Here is a 20,010-nt window from a genome sequence, read left to right on the forward strand (position 1 = left end):
ATGAGGATAAGAAGAGCACCCATTACAGATGGTTATCATGGAGATTAAATGAGCTCATGTTTCTAAGGCGTTTCAAACATAGTTACTAGAGGAATTTCCTGGCGGTCCAGTGGTTAGGCCTTGGCAATTTCACTGCCGGGGCCCAGGTTCGATCCCTGGTCGGGGAACTAAGATCCTGCAAGCCATGCAGTATGGCCAAAAAAAAGTTACTATGAACCCTGGCACTTAGTATCTTCTGTAAGAGTCTGCAAATAACAAAGAATGCTTAAAAGGCATCAGATTCTGCCTGAACACGTACTTTTCTCACCCACTACCTAGGGTTCATGTCCTATAGGCATGTCACAACTTCTGCTGAATTGGGCTGGTGTTATGGGCAAAATTGTGTCCACCACACACAAATTCAGATACTGAAGCCCAAACCCTAGTAGCTCAGAAGGTGACTGTTTGGAGACAGGGCCTTTAAAGAGGTAATTAAGTTGAAATGAGGCCGTTAGGGTGGGCCTAATCCATTCCGACTGATGTCCTTACAAGAAGAGGACATTTGGACACCTAGAGAGACACCAGGGATGGGCAGGCACAACGCAAAGGCCGTGTGGGGACTCAGTGAGAAGCTGGAGAACATCCTGCCAACACCTGGATCTTGGATTCGCTTCCAGAACTGTGAGAAAAGAAGTCTCTGCTGTTTTATCCACCCAGTCTGTGGTACTTGGCTGTGGTAGCCTAGCAGATGGCCTATCTAACACAGTAGATAACACAGGACCCTGGACAAGTCAGTTGACATCCCCCTGCCTGGTTGGGGACCAGGAGATGACACCATAGATCTGACAGTCCTGTCCCAGAGATTAAGTGGGGTACGCACCCGGAGAAGACCCGGTCAGCAGTCCTGGCCTGCGTGCACTCTCTAAGTGGCCACTTCCGCCCATTTCTCTCCTCCCTGGATTTTAATGCCTGCCTCCTTCGCGGGTGGGTTGTCTGGTCTGAGAGGTCGTGAATGCCATCAATCAATGGCCACACTGTGGAATGGCTTCCCGAGGCCCCTTCGGGCTCCGACTGCAGTGCTGGTCGCCACAGATCAGCCGCTTAGAAAATGGTGCCTTCCCCGCACGCACATGCCCTCTCTTAATTAACACCGTAATGGTTCTGTGAGCAGGAAGCTGAGCAAATGAACAGCAACTGTTCCCTACTTATTTTTTTAATTAATAGCCAGTGAGACGTGCTAGTGCTCTCAGCGTGTGTTTGGATGAGCCTTGATTGTCAGGTGATGGGATGGGGACATGCAGGGAGGGAAGTCAGCTGTCAGCTCCCAGAAGGAACGCAGGGGCTGTGTTTATCAGCAGACCCCACGGCTTCCTCCTTCTCTGCCGCGGGGCCTTGTGGGCCCAGGCCAAGCCCTCTGCTACCCTGGGCCTGAGTCCCAGGCAGGCAGGATGGTGATAAAACTCAACTGGCCCGGCTCAAGCCTCGGGGATCGGGAGGTTAATGAACTTGTGCTTGGGAGGCGCGTTCTGCTGCCAGGTGCGCCCTGTGGGAGGCGTGAGGATGCGGCGCTGGTCACCGTGGTTGTTGGCCGTTGGGAGGAGGCCAGATGGGAGGCGAGCTGCCTCGAGGAGGGGCTGCTGGATCTCACGCACAGTGCAATCTAAGGTATGCAAATTCCTGCAGCGGGGTTTCTAAATGAAGAAGCTGAAGGGTCTATTCACTAAGGAAGTGTCACAACTTGTCAGCGTTGCAACCCGATGGCCACCCCTGCTCGATTTAGGATCGAGGGGTCTGAGGCAAATGCTGGCTGGCAAGCTTCCGGTCCCTGGCGTTCACTGCCCCGCTCTCAACAAGACCACCTGCTTTTCCTTTGGTGAAGATGCCCCTTCTCTTTTCTCAGCCATGAGATATGGGGGATGGACACTTTCATACCCCAAGAAGGAGATGAACTGGTCCAATTGATCAGTGTGTCCTGTCACCCGGGCCACCTGGAGGGAATGGCTCAGCGATGGGCACGTGACCCAGTTTCAGATCTGTGTGTGGAGAAACTGCTCTTTTCTCCTGACTGTGGAGTCTGAGGGTATAAGGGCAAGAGGTGGGAATCACTCTAGCTATTGAGGGATCACAGGGAAAGCGCAGAGCTGGGACTGGGCACTGAGGTGGGGGTGGGGCTCAGGATGCAGCTGACACGGTACAGACACAGCGTGAGCTTCTGGATCAAGCCCTGCTTGATCCTGACTACGGCATTCATTACAAAGAAATGTGTCATTTTTCTTCTCTTTTTTTTTTGTTTTTTTTTTGTGGTAAGTGGACCTCTCACTGCTGTGGCCCCACCCCACTGCGGAGCACAGGCTCCGGACGCACAGGCTCAGCGGCCATGGCTCACGGGCCCAGCCGCTCCGCGGCATGTGGGATCCCCCCGGACCGGGGCACGAACCCGCGCCCCCTGCATCAGCTGGCGGACTCCCAACCACGGCGCCACCAGGGAAGCCCTCCCTAGATTTTTTTAGACGGCATATTTCCTGATGCCTCCTTGCCTTGTGCCAGGCACGGAGCCATCTGCCCTTACAGACCTTTCCTCTTCCAGATGCACAGTGGCCCCGTGGGCTGTGGAGTATTTACCCAGTCTGACAGTCACACACCCCCAGGACCAGACAGCTTAAGAGGCTTATGTAAGGTCACACGACCTCTAAATGATGATGCCCGACTCCAAGCCAGAACTCCAGTCTGGGCTGGAGCAGGGCTCTTTCTGCTTTCATATGAGCTTCACGTGTGACTTTGGGAGGGCTTCCTGTTAAGTCCCCATTGGCCAATCACAAGATGGGTGACCGATGAACCAAACAGTTATAAGAAAGGCTTGGGTAGAGGAAGAGATGAGAGGATGTGCTGGACACACACCTTTTGACCCAAAAGAGAAACGCATCATCCGCTATCCCTCCACCCTGATGCTACCTTGCCCTTTCACCGTTCGTGTCTCAGCTCCATCGACCCGCTCACAGCCATATCCTTGCCCGGTCGCTACAGTCATATCGGACTCGATGAAGATGAACATCACTTTTTGCAGCTAACTTTACATCCTTAACATTTTCTATCTGCATAACCTCCATAATGAAAATTTCCATCCTTTTACACGACTGCATTGTGCTGACGTATCATACTTTCCTGATTAACTCTACTACTGTGAGACATTTATGTTATTTCAGTGTTTTTTTCTCTCACCTTTCCCTACTTCCAATAATTGTGCAATAGACATTTTTGCGCCTATAGCTTTTTATTTCTGTTGAGTGATTTCTTCAGGGTAAGGAAGTGGGATTGTCAGGCTGGAAGACATAAGTATTTCTAAGGCTCTTCCTAAGAGCCTTTCGGCTTTTCAAAAGCTTTCCACCCATTTCTATTGCTGCCAGCAGGGTAAGACTGCCAGTTTTACTGTAACCTTGCCGGTGCTAGAGGTTATCATCAAAAATCATTTGTTAACTGAGATTTGTTAACATCAAATGGGATGTTGAGGTTGCTCTAATTTGTATTTCTTGATTACAAGTGATGCTGGATATTTCTGTGTGGGCTTACAGGCTATTTATATTTCCTCTTGTGTGGACAGGCTTCTGTCTTCTGAAACTTCACGCTCCATTACATGGATGTCTACGTGCTGGGGAGGAGGGGGACGGAGACTGGGGCAGAAAGATGCTAAGTTTGCCACTGTCAGAGCAGCTCCCACCGAACAGAAATGATTGTACTGAGGGGCCCTTCCTCCCTCAGCCTTCAGGCAAGACACGAATGCCTTCAGAAACCCTCATAAGTCAAGGTTCTCACCTCTGGGTCCAGAACTTGCTCCTCAGTGGGTGAAACAACCTGGCTGAGTTGGGTGGAGTCACTTTCGATGGCCTGGAGGACTTTCAGAACCTTCTGCTGGTGTCTGAAAATGATTTTGTTTTAGCAAACAGGTATCGATAGTAACGATACACAATAGGGAAAGTTTGCATCAAGGGTACCAGGCTTAGTTTTCTATTTCAGAGAGAAGTAACAATTTGAGATGAAAATACTCACACACACACCCCCCCCCCCCCGCAGACAGATCAAAGGCGCACACCAGCTGGTTTTCTCCCTTTATAAATAATTGTACAATTAGCGATGAAAGAAGGGCCAAGTAAGAGAAATTGCTTGGGGCCAGATGGCCAGATGATCTCCTTAAGCTGACTGCTAGGCTGTAAGATTCTAGAGCGGGTGTCTACACAGTACATACAGCCTGCCGGTCAAATGCAGCCTGCAGCCTGTTTCTGTGTGGCCTGCAAGCTAAGAATGGTTTTTACATTGTTAAAGCGTTGTTAAAACAAACAAACAAACAAAAAGTGAAAAGCCTGAAGTATTTGCTATCTGGCCCTTTACTGAAAAAGTTTGCCAGCTCCTGATCTAGTGACCTGCCTTGCATCTCTAGTTTCTGAGGACACAGCATTCCAAACCTAGCAGAGAGCTGTCTGCAAACACACCCTACTTATGCTGTTTAAGGCTGAGAACTCCCAAGACCCTGAAGCACAAAGGCTCTTGATGACGAAGAAAGAAGCATTTGGTGATGTGTGTGCTGCTTGTAACATATCCTGTATCTGTATCTGATGTAACATATCCTCATGGCCCAGCCCTTTCACTCGCGGAGGAAACTTCAAGTTCTTATTCATGGCCACAGTGGTCCACAGCATGGTTTCCAATCTGGGGTCTGCAGACTCCTGGAGGAGTGGCTAGCACTGCCTTTAGCCTATTCAGAGTTTTTCTACAAATTATCAAAGGCAAACACCCTCTGGATGGACACAGATCTGGAGAGTACATAGATTGGCCAGGAAATTCCTCCTTTGTGCAGAGAGAAAGCCCCCATGCCTTTCGGGGCTGATGCAGCCTCAGGCCAGAGCCTCAGCTTAGCGACCACTGTGCAGGCTGGATTTCAGCTGCTCTCACCGCTCAGCCAGGCATGGGCGCTGCACAGACTACCACGCGCCCAGCTCTGCACAGCGGCCCGGGGAGCATGGTGGGGCTCAAATGTGTGCTTGAAGCTATTGGCTCGGCATGGTGCGTCTTTCTGAAGATCAGTGTTGCCTGATGACTACAGGAAAGCCTTTATTTTGATAATAAAACTTGACAGTGCCAATCACTGATGCTATGTGTGAACGGAAGAGAATGCTGCATTTGAACAAACTCTGAATAGAGAAAAGAAGGTTCAGAGGACACTGCCTTGGGTCACTGTCTGCCGCGTGGGCTGCTTCCGTGGAAACCTTTGAGGAGACTGAAGTTTTACATGGGCTGAACGGAACTGAACAAGCCAAGAGACATGTGTCTGAAAGAAATCAAGTCAATTTCAGGCTTTTGGGTTGGAGGGAGGGTGAGGGGGGATGCAGTCTAAGGGAGCGGTTTTAAATGGTCTGGAATCGAAATGCAAAGAAAAACCTCAGTTAATAAGATGCTCGTGGCTGGATGGCTACGGGTTGCCGTTTTTGTTTTGAAGCTGCCTCTATAAGTACCTGCTCCCCAGAAGGCCGATCCTGTCGATGGCTTCACTGACGGCTCTGGCTCCCCCTGCTGCCCTGGACTGCTCCTGCGAGCTGGTCGCTGTGCTCGTTGCCGCGGTGATGGAGGGCGGCTGAGGGAGGATGGAAACGCTTATTAAACAGATGTCCGAGGCGACCCTTCTGGCCCAAGACACAGCAGAGCCACGGTCAAAGGGACACACTTCGCAGGCCATCAGTCTTGCTGCGGGAAACTGGGAACAGGAATGAGGGTGAAAGCGACTACCTGGGGCTGATTAGATCTAGAATCCCCTCACATCTTTGCAAAAAAGGTGGGATCTCAGTTTCTTATGATCTGGGAGGTCCCAGGAAACGGTCTGCTTCAATGAGCCATTGAAAAATTTCTCTCATCAAAACCTTTCCCCTCCTCCAGTGAATCTCTGTTCTGTTTGCTACAAAGTAATGGGACTCCATGGAGAATGCCAGTAACATTAGACCCTTTCATTTTTAATCCTCCAAGCCTTTTCCCCTTCTTTTCCATTTATCATTTAAACTAGAAATGTGCTCTGATCTTTATCTGCAAATAATTGTAGTCATTGGAAGCTCTGTGAATCAGGGGTCAGGTCATCCAGAAATCCTGGACCGCAGGGTGGGCAAAGTGGCAAACCTGTCAGAAATATTGGCTGGCAATGGTTTAAGATGACTGGGAAGTAATAGAAAAAGTAGGAGCGATGGCAAAAGAAACCCACTATGTTGCTCTGGGGTGCTGCCCTGCCCGGCACTCTGTTTCATGAGCGTTCTCTCCAATTCCCTACTGTCCACCCCTTATCTTCCCCTGTCCTCTTCTCCTCCACGACTCTCCCACTCCTGGAACAGGCCAGGCTCGTTCCCACTTGGAAGCTTTTCCCCTGTTCCTTCCACTTGGAACGCTGTTCCTTTGTTGGCTGGCTCCTTCCTACTAGGCAGGGCTCAGCCTAAACGGGACACCTTCCAAGGGGCCTCCTTGGATCCCCCGTGGGAGGTAGCCACCATCCTATACCCTGTCACTCTCTCACCCATTAGCACCTTGAATTGCCACCTCTCTCTGAAGTCACCTTGGCTATATACGGCTTTACTTGTATATACCCGAATCTTGTCTGAAAGCTCCCTGAGGCCAGGGGCTACTCTGGTCTGACTCGGTCACCTCTGTATTCGGAGGACACAGCATAGACTCGTGCACAATCTAACAAAGACGTTCCCAGGTGTTTTATTAATTCACGACCATATTTCCTGGGGCCATCTTTGCTGAGACTGGCCTAACTGACCTAGATAGGTGTAGATATACATTTATTTATTTAGGATACTGAGATCCTTTTCTGTGTTATCTTGCCAGGAAATGGAAACGTAACAAGGGACTGGAATCAGCAGGCCTGGGTGAGGTCTGGCTTCCACTCGTAACCTTGGGCAACGTGCTCCAGCACAGGTCTCCCCATCTGGGAGATGGGCAGAATGCTGGCGTGCTCAGGGAGCACAGTGAGGTCCTGCTGGGACCGTGTGGGGAAGGCCCTCTGGAGACTGTTGGTTGCTGTGGGAATGGGGCTCTGCTGTCCCTCTCTGGCCTTCACTGACCTCAGGGGTCTCCTCCTTCAGCAGACCGGTCCGTGACTCTGCTGGTGGTCTCTCTGTGCCCTGGAAGGATGGAATCACATGATCTGAGGTCAGAATAAAGCCATCCACTTCACATCCTTCACTGACAGAGGTACAGACTGTCTTGAGGTCATAGACACAAATGTCAGGGGCAAAGGGCCAAGCACCAGGAAAACAGACAACAGATGCTGCTTGGCGATCACCCCAAAGAGCAGCCCGCCAACAGGGCCTGGGGAGCAACTAGCAGCGTGGACGGGGCCCTAGGCTTTCAGGCAGGCAGACCTCAGCCACGTCCACAGACATGCCAGGAGAAAGCCACCCGGATTCCCTGGGTGCTATCAGCCATCTCTATAAAACAGTGTGATGAAACCAGCCCTGCCTGTTGCAGGGCTACTGTGAACATCAAGCGAAGGTGAAAGATTTCAACAGGTGAGTCAGGGAGCATGCTTCTGAGAAAGGATGTAGACATTGAGGGATGTCCAAGGCCTGCAGCTCCCCAGAGACCCCCGCTCCACCCCACCATCCATCCTCCTGTTTGCCTTCAAAGCCGAAGGCTGCGGGCACCAACTCAAACACCTGTAGGGCCAGAGGGGTTTCCTGAGAAGGTGAAGCAGGCCAGGAGCAGGACGTTAAGGAGTGGTGAGGACTGTGGAGGCTGGAAGGGCTCATGCTCTGGGGAAGGGGGTCTTTCCAGAGAAGCCAGAGCTGGTTGTTTGCGCCATCCTGTCTCTGACACACCAATGCTCAACTCTAGTTGAAGGTATTCAGGGTTTGTAAGGAAATCAGCAAGAATTGGAGGCATATTAGCATCCAACTTAGGCCTAGGAAACAAAAGATGGAAAGGAGGTGGAGGAAATGGGGACTTCGACAGGTCAGTAAGCAGCTGTGCATCAGACAGTGGATGCGCTGATTGGTCTAAGGTCAGGGATGCCTCCACCGCTCTCTCTCCTCACCATGTGCTCTTGGCAAGCACCGCTCAGACACTGCCTGGTCCCTGAGTAGCCCAAGTCCTTCTCCATCCTTTCCCTCTGCCTGGGAACGCACCTGTGGTGGGCTGGCGGGGGGCTCAGCCTTTCTGCTGAGGATCGCCCTCTGCAGGGCTTCGTTCTCCACCTGGATGGCTCTGAGCACGGCTGAGGCGTCCTCCTCTCGGTCCTCAGCCTTGCACACGAGTTTTCGCGTTGCTGATAGGGGTCTCTCTCGGTGGCTTCCAGGTCCTGGGGGCAGAAGACAGGGGGTGAGCCTTTAGATTGCATTCTTGGAGGGCAGCTCCCAAATCGATTAGACTCAAATTGAGGAACGTTCTATAAAAACAACTGGCCCATACTCTCCAAAAATGTCAAGGTCAAAAAAGACAAAGACAGCCTGGAGAGCTGCTCTAGATGAAAGAAGACGGGGCAGACATGGCAGCTGAATGCAATGGCGATCCCGAGGCTGGATCCTGGGTCGGCGAATATCCCTGTAAAGAACATTATTGTAGCAAGTGGAGAAATCCGAGTGGAGTCTGTGACTTGGATAACAGTACTGTATTAATGCTAACTATCCTGAATTTCATACGTAAGTGCACTGTGGCAACGTAGAATGAATGCCCTCGTTCTTAGGAGATACATACTGCAGTGTTCAGGGTAAAGTGGGATGCTGTCTACAATTTAATCTCAAATGATTTAAAAATACACACACGCAGAGCAAATATAAAGTAACTGCGGCAAAATGTTAACAACTGGTGAACCTGGGGGAACGGGAGTGTCATTTGTACTATCCTTGCAACTTGCCTTTACATCTAAAATTGAAATAAAAAGTTAAAAAGTTAGCCCTCTAACAAAGTGCCTGTAAGGACTAATACCTGACATTGTGAAGAAGGATGGGTATTTGGGAATATTTTTGCTTTGTTTCATATTTCAAACATTGCTATGTTTCATAAGGATGGGTAGTAAGAGTTACAAAGAAATTACTCCTCAACTGAAGAAAAAAAGTATTGCAAAGCTGTAGTCAGTTCTGGAAGTTCTAATGAGTGGAACACTGATTTTATAATATGCAAAAATATTTGCAATGTATGAAAAAGTACCCAGCAAGACTGGTTGGAAAAAAATACATTATGGTACGTTTACCCAATGGAATACTACGCATCTGTAAAAAGAAAGGCATTCTAAAATATCTATAGATAAATATGGTGACCTGAATGTGCTTCATAATCACCTGGCGTGTGGGTGTGGGTGCAGATGAAATTGGCCATCAATTGACCATTGCCAAGGTCGGGTAATGAACATGGGGGGTTATGATAACATCCTCTCAATTACTTATGTTTGGATTCTTTCTCTGTTAAAAAAAAAAATCTCCATTTAAAAATAGAACTGCTCAAAATGTTTCCATTGGGATGTTTAAAGAGGCTTTAACCTACTGAATTTCAACCCCTCAGCAAATATTGAGTGCCACTCTGCCAGGCTCTGTTCTTAGCACTGGGGACACTGCAGTGACCATAGAGATCAAGACCCTTGCCCTTGTAGAGAGAGGCGATAGGCGGAGAAACAAAAAATGCTCTAGGGTGTTCCATGTCAGAAAATGATTCGGAAAAACAAGAAGAGCAGAGCAGGGTAACAGAGATGGGGTGAGCAGGGTGGCAGGGCTGGCCTCACGGAGCGCTGGGGAAGTGTGTTCCAGGAACCAGTGTGAAGTGAGAGGCCTGAGAAGGGGTGGGGAGGGCCAAGGCAGGGCCTTGGAGGACACTGTAAGGCCATTACTCTGAGAGAAATGGGGAGCCACTGAAGGCTTGAAAGCAGGGGACCTGATTTGACTTAGGTGCTGAGTGGAGAACAGAATGAAGGGAGGTGAGGGGGAAAGCAGAGAGGCCAGTTAGGGCTCCTGCAGCTGCCCAGTGGAGGGGGGACACAGAGTGTGGTCAGTTTCTGCGTGTATGTTGCCAACAGAGCCAACAGGATTTCCTGACAGAGTAGATGGGGCTGGTGCAGAAAGAGAGTCAAGAATGATGCCAAGGTTCTGGCCTGAGGAAACAGATGATGGGGTTGCTTTCAGTTGAGCTGCGGAGGGCTGTCAGAGGAGCAGGTTTGGAAGCGAAGAGCAGGGGCAGCTTGGAGCCCAGAGATGTGATTTTGGCATCAGGGTGGAGCTGTCGAGTTGGCCTGTACACACACACGAGTGTGGAGTTTGGGAGGGTGGTCTGGGCTGGAGATGTGAATTCAACCTAGGCAACTTGGTTGCATCATTTAACAATAGTATCAAAGACTGACATTAATGCTGGCCTATAACTAACTGACTGGGAATTGATAGCTATGACTTCTCTGGGGAGATATAGATATAGATATAGATAGCCTGGTACAAAGGCTTGTTAAAAACCAGCAACCTGGGCTTACCTGGTAGCACAGTGGTTGAGAGTCTGCCTGCCAATGCAGGGGACACGAGTTCGAGCCCTGGTCTGGGAAGATCCCACATGCCACGGAGCAACTAAGCCTGTGCGCCACAACTACCGAGCCTGCGCTCTAGTGCCCATGAGCCACAACTACTGAGCCCATGTGCCACAACTACTGAGCCCACGCGCCTACAGCCCATGCTCCGCAACAAGAGAAGCCACCGCAATGAGAAGCCCGCACACCACAACGAAGAGCAGCCCCCGCTCGCCACAACTAGAGAGAAGCCCGAGCGCAGCAATGCAGACACAACGCAGCCAATAAATAAATAAATAAATAAAAATTGAAAACAAACAAACAAACAAAAAAACCCCAGCAACCTTCCATCCTCATGATCTCAGTAAACAGGCACCGCTGATTATTAGAGATTTAGTTGGAGCCCTTTATCCTCCTGCTATGTTATAATTTGCATCTGAATGAGGCTTCAAGTAGCAACACCAAGAATGGCTTTGGCAGGAGAGGGAGCATAGCCAGGTACTGGGTTGACGGAAAAGCTAAGCTAAAATGAGGGGACACCAATTTCTTCCAGGCATCCAGGAGAGGGGCTTTGGATGTGAATGCCCAGGGACCGGGCAGGCACTCTGAGTGAGTGAGACTGAACTCGGGGTGGGTGTAGGGGAGATGGGAGGCAGCTGAGCCACTGCCCAGCTCCAGCCAATGCCTGCCAGACAGAGCTGTGCTTCTAGTGTTGCCAGGTTTTTCTCCAAGAAAAGTTAGAATCTGATGTTTATGTGAAATCCCCCTGAATTTATTTGTTCATAAAGTATTGCAGTTTTTAGGAAAGTGAAAGCCAACAGAACCCAAGGGCTGGTCTAATACAGGCCACGGCAAGTCCCGGCTGCTCCTCCAGGAAAGTCAAAGGAAGCCCTGCATGCCTTCGGATGGCTGGCTGGCCTGGGTGGTAATGGCAGTGGGTCGTCCTCTGACTTTGATGGACTCTTGCTGTGGCTCCAGTACTGCTCCTGGGGACGTAGAGTAAGGCACTGCTGGCAATGTGACCTGGGGGTTCTGTTCTCCCCAGTCAAGGCTGCTTTAACTCTGTTTTCCTTTCTTATCAGCTACTCGACCTGCTCTGCAACTCGAGGGATGAGAAGGTGAGAGCTGGGAGGAGCTGATGGAGGTGGGGATTCTCATTGCTATGGAAACACTGTGGGTCCAAGGGGTGTGGTGAGGCCACTGGGATCTTCCTCACGCAGGTCCCTGACGCAGCTGGGAGGACAGGAAAAGAGAGTGAAAGAAAAGAAGTGGCCTTGAGTCTGTCTGGAGCTGGAACTGAGGAATCCTGAAGCACCAACACACCCTCATCCCAGGGGGAGCTGAAGCAGAACTGGGTTCCCCGCAAGGCACAGGCATTAATGACACAGGCTCTCAACTGTCACTACACTGTGGGATAAGATGCTGCTCTGGGTGCCGGGGTACAGATGTGGGTGGGAAAGGCATGTCCCTGTCCCCACAGACCTCACAGTCACGGGGCACAGACAGACACGGGTCAGGCACACAGGACACGCCAGCAGCAGGTGATGAGTGCTGGGGAAAAAATCAAGTGGGATAAAAGCTAGAGATGACAGGAGGGGGAAGGACACTATTTCAGACACTCGGTCAGGGAGGGTGACATCTGAGCAGAGACCTGAAGGCGGTGAATACCCATATGGGGAGGCTGTTCCAGGCCAAGGGAGCAGCAGGTGTCAAGGCCCTGTGGTGGGTGGAGCTTGGCACAGGGAGGAATGGCAGGGGGGCTGGCCTCGGGGAGCGAAGGGAAGCCTGGGGGGCAGCGGGGGGTGGACAGGTCTCATGGGACCCTGAGGCCACGTAAGCCCCAGAGGCCTCCTGCTACTCCAGGAGGCCACGCCCACCTTGTTTGCTGCTACGCCCTGGCTCCGGCATTAGGATCGTTGTCAAATGAATGGATGGAAAACGATTTCAATTCCGAACCTTGTCAATCTCAGTATTTGTGAATATCATTAAAACATATCATTTCCTCCTCCATCTGCAGTAAAGCAGAGCTGAGAAATTTAAGTCCCCTTCAGATCCTACAAAAGATCCTATAAATAAGGGCCAAGGATCTTGTGAACAGCTAAACAAACGCGCCAGCACTCTGACACTGGGGGTGCGAACCCCAGCATCAGTGCGAGGCTCGGGCAACATCAGGATAAGCAGAACCTGAGATTCGTAAGCTCCTGCTGCATTTCCTGCCTAGAGCACTTATAAAGTCAGTCGAAGGAGAGCCCCTGCGTGGTAACCCTTGCCTGTTTATTGCCACTATGTGGGCAAGAGCCCCGTCTGCTTGTGCCTCAGTGGCCTGGGGCTATGGTGGAGCATCGCGCCCAACATAACTATCTGTTCTTGGCCACTACAACCCTACGATCACCTCTTCTTGGAAAAGGATAATCAGGAAGGCATTTTCTTGCAGCGGGGTTCAGCTTTGTCTGCACAAACCTTCTGCCCTGAGCGCCTTTCATCTGGGAGGGAATGCTCCTGCAACAACACGATCGTTGGGTCCTGCCTGTGCCCTTTGAGTCATATTAGGCTAAGAAGGTGCTTTTAAAAATTAAATCAGGCTTTCTCTGAGTGAAGGTCAAGGCCACAGCTCCACCACCAGAGCTCTCCCCACCCATGGCTTCCCAGAAACGCGTGTCCACAGTGCCCGTGTCCTCCTGAATCACATCCCCGCTGCCCAGCTGTGTAGACTGTGCGTTTCCTCATTGCACACGAGGTCACCGCCTTTTGATTCCATTGGAAGTTCTCCTTGCTCGCTTGGGTGAGCCGTTTCCGCACTGGCCTGAGCACCACGTGAGGGTGGATTTATTCTCATCACAGATCTGGAGAACGGTGGATTTATTCACACAATAAATCGTTGCCACCAGCAAAAGCCAAATGGCACATTTTAATTTATCCCAAGCTGCTCTTTTCTGGTTGAAAACCACTCCTCTACTGTTAACTTCACTTTCTCTTTGCTTCACTAGAACTTGGCTTTCATCTCTCTTGCAGGGAAACAAAAGAGTGTATCAATTCAGGAGATTTACCATGAATGCAGCACATGTCACAAAGAAGACGTGAGGACATGGGGGCTGTCCGGTCAGCTCACCAGCCAGATGGCTTCTTCCCACTCGCCAGCTATGACTCGACAAGCTCAAAGTCAGAGTCTCAGCAAAATGACCCCTTCCCACATGCAAGGGACCTTTGACATCACCTGGGAATCCACTGAAAAGGCAAACATTACATCTGAGAATCACAAGGGTCTAACGTAGAGTTCGTAGGCCGGCAGCCCAAAGGCTGAAGCCAGCCTGCAGATTGCGTTGTGTGACTTTTTTTAAAAATTGGAAACAGATGCTAAGTTAAAAAAAAAAAAAAGAATAGGAAATCCACCTGAAAATCGGGATTCCTGGCATCTCTTGAAAAGTCCTATGATCTGACGTGGCAATCGTGAGCTGGGGGGCAGCTCCTGCTGCAGGCGTGGCATCAGTGATGGTCACGTGCCTGTAAGCCCGGAAACTGTGCACGATTTGTGCCGTGAAAGGTCCAGGGAAACATCTGGCTTAGCCCTGTTTTGTCCTGAGCGGCACATACTCCCTCTAAAATCCACCCAGGAGGGGGAAGGGGGCTGCCCGCTGGGACAATAGCTTACGTCTGAGTATTCCAGAGCCTCTGTGCATTTTAAGTTGGCTCAGCCTCGGCAGGCTACACGCTTCCCACAGCGTAGGAGACCGCGACAAATGGCCACAAATGCCTCCCACCTGCATCCCACCTGCAATGTGCCATATCGCCCTGTGACGCTGCAGCATCTCCCATCAAAAGGTGGGTGGAATCTGTTTCTCTAGCTGGGCATGGCCTGGTGACTTCCTTTGGCCAACAGGTCCTTAGCAGTCACGACCAAGCGGAGCCTAACTTAAGAAAGGACTTACATGCTGGGGTGTGTCCTCTCGGGCTGCCTGGAGACCACCAGGCGCTGGGTAATGAGACCACGTGGAGCAGAGACGAGGCATCCCAGCTGAGGTCCTTGGGCCAGCGGGACTGCCAGACGCTGTGAGGGTGGCCGTGCGAGACCAGCCAGCCAGGCACCCACTATGGAACCGGCCAGCCCCCCTGCAGCAATAATAAAAGCATTGTTGCTTGCAGCCACTGCAGTGTGGAGGGGATTGTTAGGCGGCAAGAGATAGTTGATACACCTGGCTTGTCCAGGCCTGTGCTCTTCTCATCTCTGAAGCTTATTTGGGGGCCTCTCCACAGGCAGATGCTGTCTGTAACCCTTAATACCCATTCTTCTGCTGCTGTCTCTTCGTGAGCCCAGGAATGCACGTGATTTTTAATGATTTTTCAAGGAAGGCAGTCAGCCCCCATCTCCCCATCCCTGACTAAATGACTTTACTCTTTCCTCGCATATTACAGTCCTTTGCTCTGCACCCGGCCCCTGAAGAATTTGTAGCAAAGTGTCCTGTGTGGTTAATTTTTGTAAGAAATGAGCAGCAGTTGCTTTCATCCTCCCAGCAGCAGCGACCTTCACGGCATCCATGTTTCCCTTCAGGGAACCACCTCTTCTCCATCTTCTCAGTCTACATGCTTTGGACGGATCTGGATCTGCCCCCACTCCTGGCCCTTCCTGGGCCCTTGAGAGAACAGGTGCCTCTCTCCCTGACTACAGAGACTGGAGATCGGTTCAGGGTAGAGCCGGTTCTTGGACTCTGCTGGAACTATTTGGAGAGGAGCAGTCCCTTTCCCCGGGGGTTGCTAAGTCAGTAAATGCGAGCCTGGAGCCACCAGGGACCATCTCCAGACCACGCCTGAGACTACGGATGTGGTTCTCAAAGTGTGGTCCCTGGAGCAGTAACATCAGTATCACCTAGGAACTTGTTAGGAATTAAAACACTTAGGCTCCACCCTAGATGCACTGAATTAAAAATTGGGCAGGGTCCAACAATCTGGTTTTAATTTGCTTGGCCAATAATTCTGATGCATGTTCAAGTTTGAGACCCACTGGACTCAAAAAGTAGAGCTAAGTGATGAAGAAACAGTTCCTGGTGATAGCATCATCTGAGTACCTGGATCCCACCATACCTGAGGGCAGATCTATAGTCCTGGACTTTTCAGGTCTCTGAGCGATACATTTTCCTTTGTTGCTTCAGCCAGTTTGCATTTCTGACACTTGCTATTAATAATGAACACTGACATATGCTATGAGACTCTGGACTTTGGCAGAATGGTCTTCCTGCTGCAGGTTTTCTTGACAGAAATGCTAACTGCGCTAACTGCAGGGCTGTTAGGGTCTCCTAATTCACTCACGCTGAGGGCTGTTACTTTATTTCTGTGGTTGGCAGCTTGTCCGGGTAAAGTGGTTCCGATATATAACTTCCCTAGAGCACTCTGACGACTTGGACAGTAAACTTTCTGCAGTAAAGACTGATCTTCTTTCACCTTCAACAAGACAACAGGTCTCTGGAAGTTTCCTGGAAGGTTTATTGATAGAGACTAAAGTAACCCAGGGCATGAGGCCCTTTCATTAGAACAAGGGACAGTTATAGTGATAGAGAGGAATTAAGCTCTCGTGGAGTTGCACCATATGTACATTTAATTGACATAAATTCAATTTTATGACCTTGGCCAAAGATAAAGGAGCAAGGAGAGAAATAACTCTTTTAAGAGAGCAGGCAATAGGTTACACTTATGGTAATGGCAGGCTATCTAATCCAGACCAACCTGTCCCTGGAGCACAACTAGAAAACCTGGACCAAATAGTAGTATAAAAATCTGTTTATAAAAAGAAATCTGTTTGAAGGCATGGAGAGTGAACAGGGCTGTGAAGGGTTACAGGCAGGAGAACAGAAACCTAGAGAGGTGACCCCAGCACATGGGAAGTGTTTCCCCTCAAGGTGCTGCTGATTCTAAGAGCTGTTGCAAGGCTGAGAAACTGAAGAGAGCTGGTGACAGACTCAGGGCTACAGTCCGAGAGTCAGGGTGACCTAGAAAGAGCCAGGCGTGAAGGGCACAGAAAGGTTAACAATGTAGGCAAATCTAAATTACTATTGACTATTTTAATAATAATAATGATGTCTGGTGAGGTTTAATATCTAGAGAGAATTAAAATGCATGACAATAATAGCATTTAATTTTGGATGGGAGTAAATGGAGTTACACAGTTGTAAGGTCTCCACTGAATGAGAAGCAGTAAACTTGCTAATTTAAAGTAGACTCTAATAAGTCAAGAATACATGCTGCGATCTCTGGTAATGACTAAAGAATAGTAAAAGAATGTATAACTAACAAGCTAATAGAGAAGAAAAAAGAGGGATAATGTAAAGTAATCAGTTCAGAATAGGGCAAGAAAGGAGAGAAAAAGGAACATAAAACAGGCAGAACAAATAAAAAGCAAACAATAAAATGGCAGATTTAAACTTAAATATATCTGCAATTACATTAAACGTAAATGGACTAAATGTGCCCATTAAAACACATCGATTGTTAGAGGATAAAAATAAAAACCAATTACATGGGGTTTACAAGAGACAAACCCCAATGTAAGGATGCAGAATGTTTGAAACGAAAGGATGAAAAAGGATACGCTACATAAACACTAACCAAAAGAAAGCTGGTCAACTTTAAGACAAAAGCATTATTAGAGTGAAAAAGAGACAACACATGGTGATAAAAGGTTCAGTTCACCAGGAAGATATAAAAAGGCTGATTTTGTATGCCCCCCAGGAAGATGTCCCCCCCACAAACAGAAAGTAAAGCATCTAAGCAGTCCAGATTTTGCCTGGACACGTGACAGCTGGTTTGAGTCTTCTGTCCTTTCAGCAAGTCTCAGGGTCCTGTGCCTCTGGAGGAAGGAATATCTCAGTGACCTCAGCATAATGCCAGTGCTTAGAGTCACATTTTCCCTACAACCAGACCCTAAACAAGGCCAACTGCTTCATCTGGGGCTTGAGCAAGAAGCTGTGATTGTCCCCACCCTGGAGGAGCAATGACTCTCTTGGGCTTCAGGAGAGGTGACATGGCTGTATGGGGTTTTCTAGAAGGAGCCACATACGCTGCACTTGATCATCAGTATGAGGGATTTTCAAGGGTAGCTTTAACCACCTGCACTTTTTTTTGACCTTTAGAACCTCATCCCCGTGGGACATGTGGCTCCAATGTCATCCCATTTCAGTATGAGGGTGGTAACAATGCCATGGTTTTCAACTTTCCTTTTTTTCAAATTTGGCCTATGTAGGAGCCATGTGTACTTAACAGATAAAGGCTGACCTCCAAACCTGTTCAAAATGAGGATGCCGCCACCTCAAACAGTGTCCTCTTTGAGGGAGTCAATGGGACAAACTGAGAACCAAGTGCCAGGGACAGCTGGTAATCTGATTTTTACCAGATGGACCCAGTGACATGTGCTGTTTATGTGAATGCATTGCTTCCTTGCCATGGTGGTCAGGAAACTCAAAGTCATGAGTGTGACCCCCTGAGGCATTCATCTGTTCACCCCTTGGCGTCAACTTATTGTTCCTACTCTTGTTTTCCCTTTACCTTCATTTCCTTACATATTTGTTAAAGTCTTCTTGCACTACAAAATTTGTTAGAACATGTCAGAACTTCTTGGAGAAAGGCAGATTATAAATAATTAAAGAAGCTCGACTGCTCAAAAAACTGTACATGAAGGTGTGTGTTACAGTTGACTTGTTGAAGTCTTAACCTCCTAGTACCTGTGAATGTGACCTTATTTGGAAATAGGGTCTTTGCTGATGATCGAGTTAAGATGAGGTCATTAGGGTGGGTCTCAATCCAATATGACTGGTACCCTTATAAAAAGGGGAAACTTGGACCCATTGTATGCAGGAAAGCACCAGGTGAAGGTTGGAGTTATGTTGCCACAAGGCAAGGAAATACCAGAAGCTAGGAGAGAAGCCTGGTGCAGATTCACCCCTAGTGCCTTCAGAAGGAACATGGCCCTGCTGACACCTTGATCTTGGACTTCCCAGCCTCCAGAAATGTGACGCAATAACTTTCTATTGTTTAAGCCAATCAGATTGTGGTACTTTGTTACAGCAGCCCTGGGAAATGAATACAGTATTTGAAATGATTTTAGCTGATACATGGTTTAACTTTAAAAATGTTAACTATATATTTATATTAATGAACATTAGAAAAAACAGAACAAGTGACTCCAACCTGTGGATTTTAGGCACGTCATTGCTTAGAACTAGACTGATGTGGGTATGTCGCAAGCAAATAGCAGTTTAGTTGACACATGAGGGGCCATGCAGTGGAGTGATTTAGAACAGATACTCTGCAGCCAGGTTTTAAACACTGGCTCTACACTTACTGGCTGTGTGACCTTGGACAGATTCCTCAACCTCTCTGTGCCTTGGTTTCCTCTGTATAATAGTGTTGATAATAGCAGTACCTACTGCACGGGGTTGTTTGGGTGATTAAATGCAAGATTAACACGTGTGGTACAAAACACAGCCTGGGCGCTGGTTCAGTGCTTTGTAAGTGCTGGTTCTTCATTTTATTACCCAGAAACGTAAATATTTAGTGATCATGGCCAGCACATGAAGGAGGGAGATCCCAGTGAGCCCAGTAGGACGGCTGGAAAGGGTGCTTGACTGCCACTGTGCTGCTCCCACTCTACCAGGGGCTCTGGAAGTTTCCTGCACAGTGGCACTCTACCCTTGGTTTCATTTCTTTTAACAACTTGTCTTTTTTTTTTTGCAGTACGTGGGCCTCTCACTGTTGTGGCCTCTCCCATTGCGGAGCACAGGCTCTGGACACGCAGGCTCAGGGGCCATGGCTCATGGGCCCAGCTGCTCCACGGCATGTGGGATCTTCCCGGACCGGGGCACAAACCCGCGTCCCCTGCATCAGCAGGCAGACTCTCAACCACTGCACCACCAGGGAAGCCCTTAACAACTCGTCTTGGAGGAATTTTCTAAAAAGCCATTTTTAAATTTTTCACATAGAGTGAACACCAGCAGTACAGACTGGAGTCCTGTCAACTCGAGCAGTGGTCAGTGGAGCCAGTCCAGGTGTAGAAGAAACAATGGCTCAGGGCTTGCCCTCCACACTCTCCACCAGCTGACCCTGAGCAAGCACTTGCTCTGAGCCACGTGCTCCTCTAAGCAATCTATCCATCCAGTCCTTTAATCCTTATACTGACCCTCAGAGGAGAGTCTTACTCTTATCCCTGTTTGGCAGATGGGAGAGTGAGGCCCAGAGAGGTTAAGTAACCTGCCCAAGGTCACAGAGCTGGTAGGTGGACGGGAAGGATTTGTACCAGGTGGTCAGGCTGCAGAGTCTGCCGGGCCTATTTTCTGCCAGGGTTTCTGGGCTGGTGGGCTGTCAGCGCAGAGCTGCTGGTGGGCTGTCTCACCACCCTAAGAGCCTTTCTGAGAATGTAGGGCATAAAGGAGAAGCTGTGGCAAGAGGTGGGGAGAGGCAGACTGCTGACATACTTTAATTACTGGGGTCTGGCTGTGCCCAAAGATCACACCACCTTTGAAAGTTCATTTACATGG

The 20,010-nt window shown here is 49.3% G+C and overlaps 1 protein-coding gene and 1 long non-coding RNA gene across 5 annotated transcripts in view; one reads left to right on the forward strand and one right to left on the reverse strand.

Moving 5' to 3' along the window:
* Positions 1 to 19,079, forward strand: part of LOC132593468 (uncharacterized) — a 28,466-nt gene extending 9,387 nt beyond the window's left edge. The window contains exons 3-4 of the long non-coding RNA XR_009559016.1: positions 11,575 to 11,610; positions 13,505 to 19,079. This is a non-coding gene — a long non-coding RNA (uncharacterized lncRNA). The remainder of the gene's footprint in view (positions 1 to 11,574; positions 11,611 to 13,504) is intronic.
* KATNIP (katanin interacting protein) overlaps positions 1 to 20,010 on the reverse strand; it is a 200,656-nt gene that overhangs the window by 74,282 nt on the left and 106,364 nt on the right. For all 4 annotated transcript variants that reach the window (XM_030871579.2, XM_060284723.1, XM_060284721.1 and 1 more), the window contains 4 exons: positions 8,139 to 8,311; positions 7,077 to 7,136; positions 5,484 to 5,602; positions 3,790 to 3,892 (listed from right to left, as the gene is read on the reverse strand). In XM_030871579.2, the coding sequence (XP_030727439.2) occupies positions 3,790 to 3,892; positions 5,484 to 5,602; positions 7,077 to 7,136; positions 8,139 to 8,311 (455 nt within the window). The remainder of the gene's footprint in view (positions 1 to 3,789; positions 3,893 to 5,483; positions 5,603 to 7,076; positions 7,137 to 8,138; positions 8,312 to 20,010) is intronic.

This window comes from Globicephala melas, chromosome 15 (assembly GCF_963455315.2).
Source record: "Globicephala melas chromosome 15, mGloMel1.2, whole genome shotgun sequence".
Taxonomy (NCBI): Eukaryota; Metazoa; Chordata; class Mammalia; order Artiodactyla; family Delphinidae; genus Globicephala; species Globicephala melas.